The sequence below is a fragment of the Mesoplodon bidens genome (genome assembly GCF_964165515.1).
Source record: "Mesoplodon bidens genome assembly, chromosome: 9".
Classification (NCBI taxonomy): domain Eukaryota; kingdom Metazoa; phylum Chordata; class Mammalia; order Artiodactyla; family Ziphiidae; genus Mesoplodon; species Mesoplodon bidens.
The window spans coordinates 8141712-8158523 of NC_138166.1; the positions used below are offsets into that span (position 1 = coordinate 8141712).

General features: G+C 36.2%; 1 protein-coding gene across 2 annotated transcripts in view; it reads right to left on the reverse strand.

Moving 5' to 3' along the window:
• PHTF2 (putative homeodomain transcription factor 2) overlaps positions 1–16812 on the reverse strand; it is a 121971-nt gene that overhangs the window by 21571 nt on the left and 83588 nt on the right. For both annotated transcript variants that reach the window (XM_081243888.1, XM_081243887.1), the window contains 3 exons: positions 10016–10202; positions 7687–7842; positions 2529–2747 (listed from right to left, as the gene is read on the reverse strand). In XM_081243888.1, the coding sequence (XP_081100014.1) occupies positions 2529–2747; positions 7687–7842; positions 10016–10202 (562 nt within the window). The remainder of the gene's footprint in view (positions 1–2528; positions 2748–7686; positions 7843–10015; positions 10203–16812) is intronic.

Here is a 16812-nt window from a genome sequence, read left to right on the forward strand (position 1 = left end):
CTCTGGAGAGGGACCCCACCAGTGTGTATATATCTGGGCCAGAGGAGAGGCCAAGGAATTTGGTTTGGAAGGATGTGGAAGGAAGTTGGGTGTTGGACCCTAGGATGTCCATATTCACACGTAAGCCCCTCCTGATGCTGGATGAAGCCTGGGATGAAAAGATAAAGGGCTTAATCCAAAAGCCTCCATTGGTACTTTTACCCTAGTACCTGAAAATCTGAGAAGAAAGCTTATCTACGAAGGACAGTGTGGCCCGAGCTGACATTCCATGTAGTATAATTTGAGAGGCATCGCAAAACCCTGCTTATGATACAAGGTATGCCTTGGGTAAACCTGTCCTGAGAATTAACCATGAACCTCCTCCCTGACTCATATAGTAATGAAGCAGTGAGAAAAAATCACCTCCAATTTTAATTTTCAAAAGCTCATTATGCATTATGATCTTGTAAGAAAAATATTTCATACGCAGCCACCGGTAAAGTGAAAGAGGCTAAAGGCTTGGTTCTCATACGAGGCAATAATTTCTCCATGTGGAATGCTAGCAATGTTCTCTCTTCGGAAAGTTTACAGAGCTTATATCCTGCCTGTTCTCCTTTAATAAAGAAACATTAAATATTTTTAAATAAACTTTCTTTAATGAGCTAGAAAAAAATTCTTTTCTTACTTAAAGTAACAAGTATTTTTTTCCTATAATTTCTTCTAAATATTTTTAAGTTTTATTTCTTCACACTTAGGAACTATCTGGAATAAATGTTTGTCTTTGGATAATTATTTGACCCACAACCATATACTGAACAGTCCACCCTTTTCCTACTGATTTGTAATGTCACTTATGTCATACATTAGGGATCCATACAAACAGGTATCTATTTCTGGGTTTTCTATTCTGTCCCATTGGTCTATCTGTTTACACACTGAGGCTGTGTGGCCTGCTATAACAAAGTACCACAGACTAAACGGCTTACAGACAACAGAAATCTGTTTCTCGCAGTTCTGGAGGATGGGAAGTCCAAGATCAAGATGCTGGCATATTTGGTGTCTGGTGAGATCTCACTTCCTGGTTCACAGACTACTCTCTTTTTGTTGTAACCTCACATGACGAAAGGGAAAAGGGAGCTCTCTAAGGCACCTCTTTTACAGGGGCAGTAATCCTATTCATGAGGGCTCTACCCTCATGATCTAATCACTTCCCAAAGGCCCCATCTCCAAATACTATCACATTGGGGATTAAGCTTTGACATATCAATTTGGGGGGGACATAATATTCAGTCTATAGCGTACAGCTGTACCATACCATCTTAATTACTACACCTTTAAAGTAAATTTTTATACTCAGTAAGAAAAGTCCTCTGTTCTTCAAATTTATTTTTGCTATTCTTGACATTTTGCTCTTTAATGTGGACTTTAAATCAGTCTAAGTTCAACTAAAACACAAACAAACATACATGCTGGTAGGATTTTGATAGAAAAAGCAGTGATAATGGGTATCTCTTTCTTGTTCCTGACGTTAATAAAAATGATCCTAAAATTTCATCATGAAGTATGACAGGTTTTTAGAAGGTTCTTTGACAGTTACCTTTTATCAGATTAAGGAAGTTTCCTTCCATCTCTAGTTGTCTAAGAGTTTACTTGTTGGTTTTATTATTAAGATTTGATGAGAAGTTGGATAAGAGAGAGAAGAAGGTAAGGAAGAGTAACCCCCAGGTTTCTGAACTGGCGAGTGAGTGGATGGAGATGTCATTCATAAGAAAAACAGATTTATGAAGGAAGACGAAGTATTTGGTAAATGTGAAGTACTGGTGGGACATTCAAATGAAGATATCCTATAGACCTGTGCTGTCCAATATGGTATCCTACTCACATGTGGCTAGTGATTACTTGAAATGTGGCTAGTCCAAATGCTGTTAAGTGTTCACAACAGATATTGAAGAAAGTATTAAAAAATGTAACATATTTCATTACTATTTCTCATACTAGTTATATAAGTTGAAATGATAATATTTTGAATATATTAGGTTAAACAAAACATACTTAAATTAATTCTACCTTTTTAAATGTTTTTAAATGAGACTACCAGGAAATTTTAAATTACATATGTAACTCTCATTAAACTTCTGTTGGATAGCATTACTATAGGCTCTTGGAGATACAAATCTGATACTCATGAGATGTGAATTTGTGAATTATAATCTTATAGGTGGAGTTAAGGCCACAGGTATAGATGAAACTGACCATGAGGTATGCTGAGTGAGAAAAGGACTAATGCATCTAAAGTACAATTTGACTTACAAAACTCTATTAACTGACAATTTCTCAGGAATATATGTTTACAAGGTGAGTGACACAATCATTATACAAATACTGAGATTCTATGTTCCAGTGAAGCCAGACCGCAGCTCACATGAAAATAAAAATAATATAGGAACATTATTTTAATTGTAAGTTTTTTCTTCACCTCTGTAAAATCTGTACTTACATTCAAAGGAGCTGGACTTACAGCCCCACATAATCCAACACTGTAAACCAACCTGATGAAAAGGGTCGTCTCTATATTCTTTTTTCACACATGGATTAATTTGAGGATTTTCCACATCTGTCTCACTGGTACAAGATGATCGGCATTCTGCACAATGTAACAAGTCTTCCCATAATACATCTTCTGTTTCAGATTCTGGCCTTGTGCTCTCAGAATCCTGTCTGGAACTTGAACAGCGAGAGCTGCAACTAGTACCCGATTTAGGGGCATCCTGAAATCAAGATATTCTTTGACATTAATACAATTTATGTACCCTTTCCAACTCAAAGGATTCTATCAGAAATATATATTGCTACTTTTTGCTAAAACAACACACACACTGTCAAATGACAGTGAAATAAATAGCAAAGCATTAAAATACATAATATTTTTTAAGGAGAAACAAAATTTCCTCATATCAAAATTTGATTTCACATCTCAGCTCAAGTGTTATTTTGCAGGCAAAAGTTGTGCCTGTTTTCTCTTAAAGTTTATACAAAGTTCAGAATTCAGAGACTAGCCTAAATCCATATGGACTGCATAGTCAGTGAATGTTAACCCACTTTAATTGATGTGTTTAATGGAGTTCTTTTCTTAGTTTTTTTTTTTAGCAACAATAGATTTCATGTATCTACTGTTTTTGTTTTTCAAACAGAAGTTCAATAAATTGATTTAAAATTAACAAATAATCTATATCAGGAAGATAACTGCCAACTCATGTTTCTTAATCTATTGTAAAAAAGTGAAAAACTAAAAGGCACAAGTTAAATAATTTCTGATCAATTTACTTTTTCCTAAGAGTTTTTAATGTACAAAATAAATACCTTTGACTACATTTTAATTTAAATTAATTCCAAATAATCTTTCCTAAATAAAGAATGGTAATAGCCATCCTTACGTAGTCAAGTATGCTGAAATTTTTGGATTTGTTTTTAGCTATCCTCTGTCACTAAGATTTTGTCAGTACTACTTTAAAATATTTTATATTTACCCCTCTCCATTTCCCATGTTATCACCACAGTTCAGACTTCATCATTCACACCTTGTTTGCTCTAAGACCTTCCTGACTGACCCCTACTTGAAAGGCCTTCCCCTCTTTCCAGATTAACCTACCCACAGTGAAGCTATTTTTTCATTCCTCAGACAAAAATCTTTCTGTGGCTTCCCACTGTTCTCCTGCATAAAGTTCACATTCCTTCACCGAGCATGCTTGCCTTCAAATGTGCTACTTCGGATCCTGTTCTCCACTTCTCCTCCAGTGACACTGGGCTACGTCTTAGCCTCTAGACACAGCTTGCTCTTTGCCACTCTAGTCTCTGATCATGTTCCTACCTCTTACTGTAATCCTACTCTCCTTTAAAGCCTACTCAACAAAGTGTCAGGAAAATACCATCTCTACCCCTTTCGAGCCATCTTACCTTGTTTCTGAGTCTTAGTTTAGCCATCTACCAATGGGGAATAAAACTACCTACCTTAAACAGATATTAAAAATTAAATGAGCACTGTAGCTTTTAATACAAACCTAGTACAAAGGCGCTCGACAAATGTTAGTTTAAAGGTACTCTCTATTTAGAACAATTACTTTGTCCCTGAAGCGAGTTATTATTATTTATATTCATTTGATGATCAATTTTGCATTGTTGTCTGGCATCTGTAATATTGTCTGTGTTAGATGTTCATGTATTTCATATCCTCAAATAAATCATAACTCTCAAATACACTATAAGTCTATGAAAGACAGAAACCAAACACTACTTTTTTTTGCCATCATTAGCACAGGTAACAAGATGTCTTAAATGAATGAGATATATTATTGATAATTAATTTATTGAGATTAGAATGGGATACTAAATATATATTTAGTGTACTGATAGAGTATTTGTGGGAGGAGGGTTGTTTGAGGGAGAAGTAAAAATTTTCCAAAAGAGCTGAGCAGGAAAATGAAAAAAGAAAGAAAAAAAATACAGAAAGAGAAAAGGGTAAAAATTAGTCAGTTTTCTTTCATGAAAAGCACTCCAAAAATACTTCCGATTCACTAATGTCAACCAGAATATTTGAAGCATAAGCAGTTTTCATCACAACAATTTTCATTAGATAGCAAGACACAGACTGTATTAAGTAATCAGTAATTGCTAATCGAAAATTTTTGATAAAACTATCTTATTATCTATAACTAATTTCTGATGCAGACTTGTTAATCAGATACAGAAATAAGTAATAGGATTAAAGGCCTGATGACTGTTTAAGTGAAACTAATGGGTGATTTCAGGGATAAAGAAATATCTATAATTCTTTATAAATGTATTTTGTCAAATACTGATTAATAAGTGGGCCATTTTACAAATGTAAAATCTAAAAATTATTGCCTATAATTGCTTACATTTCAAACAGAATTTTATCTGCAGTATTTAGGTAGTGAGTGGCCACTTCAAATTTCACTACAAATTGCTGAACTAAGCCAAAAAAATAGGAAATTTTACAACTGAAGAAAACAGCTCAAGTTAATAGCTCATTTAATACAATTTGTTCTGCTTATTTCAAATCTTTAGACAGATAGCTAAAACTGAGGATACAATCATATTAAGAAAGTTTATTTATTTGAACTGAAATAGATGAAGGGAATAAACATTTATAACAGAAATGCTTTGTGCGTGGCAATTATGCATAATCTTATTTAAAATTAACAGTCTGATGAGGCCAGTCTCCCTCCCTCCCCACTGTACAGAGGCAGAAACTGAGACTCAGGTAAGTTAAATAATTTTTCCAAAGTCACTTAAGTAGTCTGACTCCATGCCCATGGTTTCTTCACTATGCTTTCCATCAAATGCTGCCTTCATCAGATGAAAAGCTAATCCACAATAGGGAATAAAAATTAAAGATACCTGCAGAGTTAAACAAAGCAAGACAGAGCTAGGAAATAGGACAAGTGCTAAAACAGAGCTACTGGTTCCCCAGGACACCTCCTATATCTCAGATAACCAAGTAATTCTACCATCTTCCCAACAAGAGGCTGGAAGAAGCCAATCAGATATAGTAGATAGTAGAAAAAGGCAAGAAACCAGGGTGGGGGTAGGGTTTGGGGGTTGAGGGATAAGAGGGAGGAGGGTTAGGAGAAAGTCCAACACACTGAATGGCAAGATCACTACCTCATCCCCAACCCCCTTGGTGCCAAACACCATGACAGCGTGGTATAATATCTACCACCCCCATGCCACCGGAAGATTGGATGATTCTTCCTGAAAAACTAAATGCCCCTAAAAAGTATATCTATAGATGCTGACATCTGGGAGGCTTACAACAAATGGCTGGGTCCCTGACCAGTACTCTTAAAGTGAGGCCCACCAGTCTTACCCCTGCACAAAGTGCTTCCCCAAATGATTTCTTTGTGCCTCACCCTAAAAGAAAACAGTATCACCAGTAATTTGAAGAGTATAGTGATAAATACATATAGATGCAAAACAACGCTACAAATCCTCTGTCTGAAGTTTACTTATTCAAAGGAGGTTGTGTTTTGCTTTTTCAATAAAAAATAAGAACAACTTTGAAGGTGGTTTGAGAGTAAAAAAATGTGGAACTGAAATACAGCTTTTTAAATATTTTCTAGTCTAAAGTTCCTCACTTCACAGATGAAGAATTTGAAGACCAGATTTTACTTTTAAGTAATTTTTATATCACGTTTAAAAAGATTTAAAACAACCAATGCCTACTAGCTAATTATCAGCCTTACTTAGAATCTGGAAGATTTTAAGAAACATTTATTTAAAAGTTAAGATCAGTAGAATAATGTTTTGCCCTTCAAGAATCTCAGTATTTCAAAATATAGTTGCAAACCAAGAAAAGTAAAGATTAGGGGAGAGAAAAGTACCTCTAAAGCCAAGTAATTTATTCTATAGGAGAGTGGAGACCTCCTTCTATAGGAGGTCCTGAATTCTTTCCAGGACCAACAGACTTCTACCTGTGCATGGAATAAGACTTTGAATTTCACAAGCATGGTTAACTGGCTTAGGAACAGTAAACGGTACATCAGATAATGTGGAAGAAGAGGCAATGAATAGACATACTGGCATTAGTGTCTTTCTAATGGCAGCCACTGAGAGAAGAAACAGCTGTAGTCACGTAGAAAGATTAACTAGAGATAAAACCACAAAAAAGAGTGTACAAAGAACAAGTAACTCTTCTAATCTTAAAACTCTTAAGCTATTCATATTCCAGCACAGCATAATATTAGATTTTTCACAAGTTTGACCCTAAATCATCAAGAAAAAATATATATTCTAATACAGTACAAAAAGAGTAGAAGGTAATGTTTATCAAAAAGTGATGTAAACGGGCCTCCCTGGTGGCGCAGTGGTTGAGAGTCCGCCTGCCGATGCAGGGGATACGGGTTCGTGCCCCGGTCTGGGAGGATCCCATATGCCGCGGAGCGGCTGGGCCCGTGAGCCATGGCCGCTGGGCCTGCGCATCCGGAGCCTGTGCTCCGCAACGGGAGAGGCCACAACAGTGAGAGGCCCGCATACCGCAAAAAGAAAAAAAAAAAAAAAAAAAAAAAAAAAAGTGATGTAAAAAGTAATTCATGTGCCTTCAAGCAAGACAATGTATTGTCCTTAGAATAAAATGTGAAAATACAATTGAATGAAATTTTTTTTCTATTTAAATATTTCAAGAGATATAATAACTTCAAGAGATGTGGTAAAGTTGGAAAAGGGTTTGGAGAAAAACAGACATTAATAAAGAAAAACAGAATCAAAGAAGAAAAAGGAATTGAATTTTATAGCATGGGTGACTTAACTGGTGACAGTAACATGAAGGAAGTCACTTAGAATAATACCTTTGCTACAATCTAGAAGTTATAAAGCCTTTCAAATCGTGGAAAAGACTAACATAGGAGTTCACAGATTCTCTCTCCAGGATCTTCTTTAAAAGGAAACAACAAACTCAATGTATGAGTCTTCAGAAATAATGCACAAAATGAATACAAGTGTGTGGCTATCATGTGTGAAATACATTAATCTAAAACCGCTTCTTTGTAAGTCCAGATCATATAACAGTAAGATATCGAGATTGATGGGAAATATCTGTTATTTCAATAATCATAAATTTGTTGAAAAAAGTTGTAAATTAAAAACATACAAAATAGATATATATGTACAGATGCAAGGCCAAGTATATACCTCATTAGGGTAATGTTTCTTATAATGGTGTGGCTTTCTATTCCGAAGAATGCTCTCGGAAGTCCTGTCTGCATGACGGCGCAATGGGTATCCTGTTTCTGGACCTTCTTCACTGGAGACTTCATCAGAAACATTTGTTACTGTCCTCTGGGTATCCTAAGTTAGGAGTATAAAAAGAGAGTTGTTGGTAATTTCTGACTAACCTCGCAGCTTTAAAACTGCAAAATTCTAAATTATACACACATATACACAGATACCTTCAAATACCTCTAAAGATCTCAGAGTAATTGATTAGTACTACCTGATTTTCTAAAAAATGTCTTAAATCAGTGACTAAAGTAACTCAATAGTCATTTGTCAAATATTGTTCTATAACATTTCTGTTCACAAAAGGATCTGAAATGGCTTACAAAATTGAGAACGTAAAATAGCATAAAAGCAGAACAGAGACCCTTTAAAGGAAGCCTGAGAGACCTAAAATGAATTACATTATTCTCACAAACTAAAAATGCTATCAATCTTAAGACCAGCACTGATTTAATAATGGGTTATGAGACAATGAGGAGGTGACTGGTAGCTGAATGAAACACGTATCAGTCGGACAACACCATGTAAATACTGATTTTTTAGAGATAACCAGATTCCAGAAGTTCTGAAACTGAGAGACTCCAGAGCAGATATTTTACTGATACTTTCATGTTCCTCTTATATGACATTAGTAGGTAATACATACCTGGAAATGTGTTTGAAAACTGCATGACTAAAAACTTAATTTATTTGTTGACTGATGCTAGTGACGTGAGGCTCACATTACCAGAGAGTTAAATGCCTCAAAAATCTAAAATCAGAGTAAGGGACTCTGATTCATTGCTGCCCCATGCTATTTATTATATAGCTACAGGTACTGAAAATACATGTACTGTCAAGCAATAACACATACTTCACTCAAAATAGAGAGTCCTCTTTTTATCCTTTACTTTCCTCAACACACGTGTTCATGCTTACGTTCCTAAATGTTAACAAAGGTAACATCTTTTAATTTGACCATATATATATATATATATTTTACTGTAACAACTTTTAAAGAATAAATTATTTGGGCTTCCCTGGTGGCACAGTGGTTAAGAATCTGCCTGCCATCGCAGGGGACACGAGTCCAATCCCTGGCCCGGGAAGATCCCGCATGCCACGGAGCAGCTAAGCCCATGTGCCACAACTACTGAGCCTGTGCTCTAGAGCCCGTGCTCTGCAACAAGAGAAGCCACAGTGAGAAGCCCGCCCCCTGCAAAGAAGAGTAGCCCCTGCTTGCCTCAACTAGAGAAAGCCCATGTGCAGCAACAAAGACCCAACACAGCCAAAAATTAAAAACAAACAAACAAACAAATAAATAAAAATTTAAAAAAAGAAGAATAGATTATTTAACCAAAAAACTTCAGGGAAACAAAGAGAAAGAAGATATTACATTAAGCTTTGTTACAATAAACCCAGGGTTTCTTCCGGAAAAGTAAACAAACAATTGTTATCCTTAGCAAATATTTCCTCAGTAAGACTTTTTTCCAAATTAAAAACAAAACAAATGTGCTGACACCAAAGGTAACAAAGGTAGGAAAAACAAGGTAATATTTTCTTACAGAGAACATTAATGGAAAACCAGGGTCCTAGTTCAGTGTCTAGAATAATTTAGATGTTCCATTTGAAATAAATTCTTACACACACACAGAAATGGGGAAATAAAAAGTAACGTTTAACAAATATCAACTATAAATTATAAAGTGCTTTAACATTTCAGAAAAACTGGAGCCATCAATCAATTCAGAAGGTGCCAAGTTATACTGGAAATCAGGTTTATTCACACTACCTTATCTGATTTTCAGCTTCATCAGTGTGATTTGTAAAGGCTCACAGAATAAATTCTGGAGAAAATACATATACTCAAGGGCAACTACTATGTCTAAGTCACTTCCCATTAACTAACATAAAATCACACAAAATACTTTTAAAAATCACACTTACGGGGCTTCCCTGGTGGCGCAGTGGTTGAGAATCTGCCTGCCAATGCAGGGGACAGGGGTTCGAGCCCTGGTCTGGGAAGATCCCACATGCCGCGGAGCAACTAGCCCCGTGAGCCACAAATACTGAGCCTGTGCGTCTGGAGCCTGTGCTCCGCAACGAGAGGCCGCGATAGTGAGAGGCCCGTGCACCGCGATGAGGAGTGGCCCCCACTTGCCGCAACTAGAGAAAGCCCTCGCACAGAAACGAAGAGCCAACACAGCCATAAATAAATAAATAATAAAATAAAAATTAAAAAAAAAAAAAAAATCACACTTACTTTGCTGGGAATGTTCCTCAGTGTTCCTGTGTTCCAGGTTGCCTCTTCTGGCCGAAGAGTTTCACACTGAAGTTCATGGCTTTGTACTCCATCTTCGCTGCTTTTAACAGTCTTTTTCCCATCAAGGGATACATAGCCATTGTCAGTCTCAGTTGATTTATCAATTGAATTCTTTGCTTTCTTTGATCTAAAAAGGAAAATATGTGAAGCATGTTATGTGGACTTAGCTTATTCTGGATAGGTTACCAGCAGAAATTATGATCTGTTAATAATTAAATCTGGTAGTTATTTCTCAGCATTTTAATCACTACCTTATTTTTACAATAAATAATTCAGAAATATAATATCTATCGTAAAAAATAAACATGTAAATCAATGTCCTACTTCAGCTTATTTTATAAGTTTCAAGGTCTTACAAATAGCAATTCTACGAGACATGCCCTAACTTACCAAACAATTATTGGTCAGAATCACCTGGTCTGGACTTCCCTGGTGGCGCAGTGGTTAAGAATCCACCTGCCAATGCAGGGGACACGGGTTCAAGCCCTGGTCCGGGAAGATCCCACACACCGTGGAGCAACTAAGCCCATGCGCTACAACTACTGAGCCTGTGCTCTAGAGCCCGTGAAACACAACTACTGAGCCCACATGCCACAACTACTGAAGCCTGCGCGCCTAGAGCCCATGCTCTGCAACAAGAGAAGCCACCGCAATGAGAAGCCTGCGCACCACAACGAAGAGTAGCCTCCACTCGCCACAACTAGAGAAAGCCCGTGTGCAGCAACAAAGACCCAACACAGCCAAAATAAATAAATAAATTTACTAAAAAAATGATTAAAAAAAATCACCTGGTCTTTGAGCAAAATCTAGGATCAAAATTTTAGCGATTTTATTATGGTTAATAATATATTTTTAAGGTCTTATTTTTTAAGAACTACCTCAGTAATTATTAAGTTGCAATTAGTGGTTTAACTTAGTTTTAATACTCTCCTTTACCCAAATACTTTACCATTAGTATGGATACATAAATATTCTGATAAATTCATTTTAATATACAATGGAGACACAGGACTTTTGTAACACAAAAAGCACATGAAAAAAGGGAAAACTTTGTACAAGATCCTACATAATGGAAGAAGTAAAAACAAAGAACGCAAAGAAAAAGAAGTAACCTCTTTCACCCACTGAAATACTCTAGAAAAAAAGTTAGTAATCATGTAGCTTACAAGTACCTAAAAGACTACAATTGAGGTTCTTCACTTATAGGTATTAAGTTTTTCTCAATACAAGAAGTATAACATGGAAAATAATAAACCATTTGATTAATAGGCAAATGCTTGAAGAGTCCTCTTCAGAGACTACGGTGGGTGAAAGAATGGCTATCCAAAAGAAATATTAGTAGAAACATAATGTAAATCCCACATGAAATTAAAATGTGCTCAATGCAGATTAAGTCTGTCATAAAACATTACTAAAAAGTAATTGTATTTAATTATATTTAAATAAATTCCCTTGAATTTTCTCCAAGTATCAGTTTTGCAAGACAGGAAAAATAAAACTAGTATATTGCCTTCAGGCAGGTCAAAAAACAAAAGGACTTTCAAATGGAGAAAAAATGTTATCTTTAACACTACAGTTACTCAGTTCTATTGGAATCTATCAGAACTGTGCAGGACCTTAGAATTCATCTATGCTAAATATTCATTTTGGAAACAAGGAATCAGAAATATAAAGAGGCCTAGGCGACTTATTTAAGGTCACATAGCCAGTTAGAGGCAAAGCTGACATTAGAACACAGACCTTCTGACTACGAGGTTAATTATATTCTCCACATTACCTCCAAATGCCCACTCTCTGGGAAACTGCCTGTTAGGATTTCTTCTTAACACACTCATCAAAGCCTAGAAGATTTCTGTCTCGTACAAACAGGCCCCTTTCCTTCCTGACCTTCTCCTGCAAGACTACTAAAGGGGACAGACAGGCCATACCTCCCATATGCTCTACAGAGCTCTGATGCTTTCTGGTCATGAAGAACACACCTCAGCAGAGCTGCAAGACTCAAAAGTCTAATCTTCTGACCCTTTTCTTTCTATATTACCCTAAGAGGCATGGAGAGACTAAGGGAATGAGCCATAGAACAAAGATCATTTAAGAATGGCAGAGGGAGGGAGGAAAATGAATTACAGCAGAGAGGAGAAAGGGCAAAAGAGAAAATAAAAGGTGCAGAGAAAAGCTGTGAACTTCTCTGCCTAGAGAAGAAAGAGATAGAAATGCCAGTTATTAACTGTTCCCTTTACCTCTCCCTTGAATATTGTGCAATGTGTACTTGTGGAAAAAGACCAAGGGAAGTGAAGTTACTTGATATCTTAAAAATGTGAGAAACTCAAAGACAGTGAAAGTGTGTGCTGGAAAGGTATTTATGAAGCTTCATGGAAACTGTATTGGGCTGGAAAGGGAGGGGGAAGGCGGTGAATAAGGTGAAGGAAGACTGAAAAGTTGATAGAACAGAACCATTAATCAGCCAGGATATGCAAGAAGAGAAATTTATTTGGGAAGAAAGATAGAACGTTGGACCTGAAGTGCCTGGGAATATCCTGAGAAAGATCAGTAAGCAGCTGATAATAACACAGGCCTAGAAGCCAATGGTCAAAGCAAAAAAAAAAGTAGCTGTAAACTTGCAGAGTGAACCAGAACCCTAGAGGGCCAAAAGATACAGGCGTAGTGAAAAGGGCTTTGAATCAGTAATAACGGCTGCTTTAAGAATTTTTCTAAGGGGAATGTATTCTTTCCTTACCAGGACAGAGTAAAGACTATGCTAAGCTAGGGGCAGGAGTACTAGTAGCACTCGTTCTATTTACCTTTCGGCTATCTCCTACTTCCTCCCTACTTCCTCTCTTCCTTATCTCTGCCTCCTTCCAATCTTCTCTGGGTTGTTTCTCTCTCCCAAGATCTCCTCGAAATACAAGTAACACTATCAGAAGATATGAACAGCAAGTTACTAAGCTACAGTAGCTACCTGATGCTTCTCTTCTGCTAAGTGCAGATAACGTGCAAACCAAGCTGAAATAACAAAGAAAACACTAAATGTAAGTGCCAACCTCAGAGTTTACAAAGCAGCTCAAGATACAAATCGAGGCAGCTTGACAGGGGCTGGTAATAACAGCATTTGCAAAAGCATTGTTGGAATGGAACAGCAGGAGCAGCCCAGCAACAGCCAGTAATGGCAACTCATTCGAAGGCAATTTTAGGGCAGGGGGCCGGGTGCAGCCCAGAGGGGATGGGAGATGGGCTACATACAGAGGATTAATTGAATAAGTATATTGAGGACAATAGGAACCAGATTTTTCAGTGATAGAGAAGGAAGATATAGAGAGAAGAAAAGATAAAATGAACTCTGTGATATTGTATCTGAATTGGAAATTCTGCAAATTCCACTGCAAATTCATGGCTTATATCTAAAGAAATAAATATAAATGTAAAAGGACACGGACACACACACACACACACACTTTCTAGCTCTGTCCACTGAGAAGGTCCCAGGGTAGCAACACCACAATAGCAATGAGCGTATCCAGCATTCAGATCTTGGTTTCTATATACCACTCTGCTTGAAGAAGTGACTCATTCCAGGCCTGAGGCAGAGGAAGTACAAGTTGAAGCTGGAAACATTTTGTTGTGCCAGAAAGTAAGGAAGGGTTCAGAGAATGATAAGGACATGCCAAAAAGACAAAGACATTGCTCAAAGGGGCTCCCCTGGCCAAATTGAAGCCAATCTAATATCAAAATAAATAATGACAGCAACAAATTGAAAAAAATAGAAATCCATAAGTAAATAATTAAAGGAAAGCTCTTCCATAAAGTAGAATGCCAAGTAATAAATGTAGAAGGAACGACAGAGTTAGAAAAATTACCATTTGACAGCCACCATAATAATAATTCAAGCAAGAATCATCAATCGATGCTAAAACCAGAAGGTGAAGGTGGGATGAGAAATAGGTTATTTTTATAGTTAATGTATCTCCACATAGGACATTTGTTGATTATAAAGGAAAAAATAAATAAATTTACAATGGAGAAATATAGCAGACACTATCTTAATCGAGTGATTCATATAAATATCACTAGTAAGGGAACAAATATACATAGTTTGCCACCTGACAGGATGCAATGATATTGCTGCCAAAAATGCATAACTGGGTTTAATTATGAAGAAATATCACACTACTAACTCAGTGGTAGGCTGCTAAATGTTGAACAACCAGCTATCCAGGGGTAAAAAGCTCTTGTTTATAGTGTTCCCTTATTTCCATGGTGTAAATAATCCTACCACGGCCAATTTCAAATACCAACTGACAAGGCTGAAGACAGCACTGGGAAGAGATACACATATTGAGCTCTCACAAGTCACTTGGAGCTACATCCAGAAAACCACCTGCACAAAACCAAATTAATAGACATTGTACAAAGTGACTGCCTGCCCTGTATCTTCAAAACTGTGAAAAACATGAAACTTGAGGAAAGACTGAAGTCTGTCCCACAATGAAGGAGACAAGACATGACCCCTGGATGTGGCACATGATCCCAGATTGATCCTTTTGCTGTAAAGGATATTAATAGGGACAATTAACAGAATTGAACTGGGTCTCTGGGCGAAAGATATATGGGAGTTCTTTGCATTGTTCTCTCAACATTTCTGTAAGTTTGAAATTGTTTCAAAATAAAATTATGTATTTTTAAAGGTACAAACTGATTACTTTAGATCTGAGCATCAGGGACATGCTGACAGGAGAAAATGTAGGAGGGCTAAGTACCAATAAAGCAGGTTGAAGAGGGTCAAAAATTGTGACTGCTCCAGGCAAGGTTTAGTTTTACCACTGATTGCTATATCATTCATAGTCATTAATTGCTGAAAGTAAGAACTTCACAGAATTATATTAATTTCTCAAAAGGAACACAGGTTACCAAGACTCATATGTTTAAGTAATTCTTCCCATTCCCTTACAAAAGGGGGTAAAATTATTAGGGAAAGACAGTGGGAGTGAGAGATTTATTTTTTAAATATATATATTATGAAATTCTACTTAGAGTATATTTTTTAAAGGGAAGTTACTTCTATTTAAGTGAACTGAAAAATATGTAAAAAAATAAACTGAAGGAAGCTAAATATTTTGATTTTTTTCCTTTCTTTTTTGGGGGGGCAGGGGATCATTTAATAGAATTTCCTCCTTCTCAGGGGAGAATTTAGTGGGGTTTTTTTTTTGTAATTGCATTTTTTTTGTAATTTTTTTTTTTTACGGCATAGTGATTCAATATTAACAGCACGTTGATTTTAAAATAAACACAATTCTAAATCATCATTCCCTATCAAAAACAAAAGCAGGATAGAAAGAAGCTGGTTAGGAATTATTGTCCTACAATATAGAAAGAAATGGTACTTTTTAGTATTATCCACAGAAAGATCTTACCTTTTGATAGCTACACTTTATGCATATAATACACCCACTTAATAAAACCAGAGTTAACAATAGTTTCTTAGACCAACCCAAACACTATGAGTCACAGGCATCTGGGCAGTGAGGTTAGTAGTATGTTGAAAATGGAGACATACAAGTCTACCATGATTTTACATATTCCATGACAGAAACAGTATTTCCTGCATTTGGATTTTTTTAAAATTGAAGTAGAGTTGATATACAATATTATATTAGTTTCAGGTGTACAACATAGTGGTTCAGCATTTATATACTGCTGCACTGGATTCTGAACAAAAAGCATTTGCAAAGATACAATGTGCAATTTCACTGCCATGGTCATGGCTTATAGTTTTATAACTAGCTAATAACTAATTAACACTTGAATCTTTGGACGGCATGACCTGTGTAAAATTTTCTTTAAAGTATTATGCTTGACATTCAAGAAGGGTAGCTCTATGTCAAAAATACTCTTAGGAGGACATGACTTTACATGTAGTATAATTACCCTAGTTCCTTTGTGAGATATAGTGAGAGACAATTTGATTCTTTTCTAAAAAAATGCAAATAAATGTACAATCTACACCATAAGTAAATCATAAAACTGAATTTTTTCACATAAAAAGTTTAGCCAAAAAGTTAACACAACTTTTAAAAACTTACTAGCTTATAAAATATCAAATGTATTGTGTCAAACATGAAAACCACTGTGTTTCTATATTAAAAAACCTAGTGAGGTAATCAAGAACACTCATGATACTCTGTCCTGCCATGGAAAAAATGTTGGAAGTATTTCTTGGTGCTCTCAAAAATATTCAGAGGTATACAAATTGAGCCAACTGAAGATCATCCTTTCAGTATTAAAGGACATTAGAGTTGCTAGGGGGAAGTTAACAGTAACAGATAACTCTTGTTCTAGAACATAGTATGAAATTTCTGGCCTTGCTCTCATTTGCACAAGGTTAGGAATCAAGGAGGAGAGGAGGTTAGAGAAACAGAATGCATAAAATCTCAGATATAAGAAAATGACACAGGGGCCTGCATATAACCATCACTGCTATCTGGAGCTATGCATACACCTTGATTACATACTAACATAGCCCTTCAAAGACTTTTGGGACCCTATGTTTCTCAAGGCATCCTCTACCACACATAAGTTTGAGAGGTGTGTACCAAATTGGGTTTATTTATAGTACCTGTAATCTTTTTAGGACCAGTCCAACTCTAAAATACAGTGACTCTAGCAAATTTAATAAGTTATCTAGTTGTGGCCATAAGATAGTCTTAAAAATCTGGAATATACTGGCATTTACACAGTCTTCATGC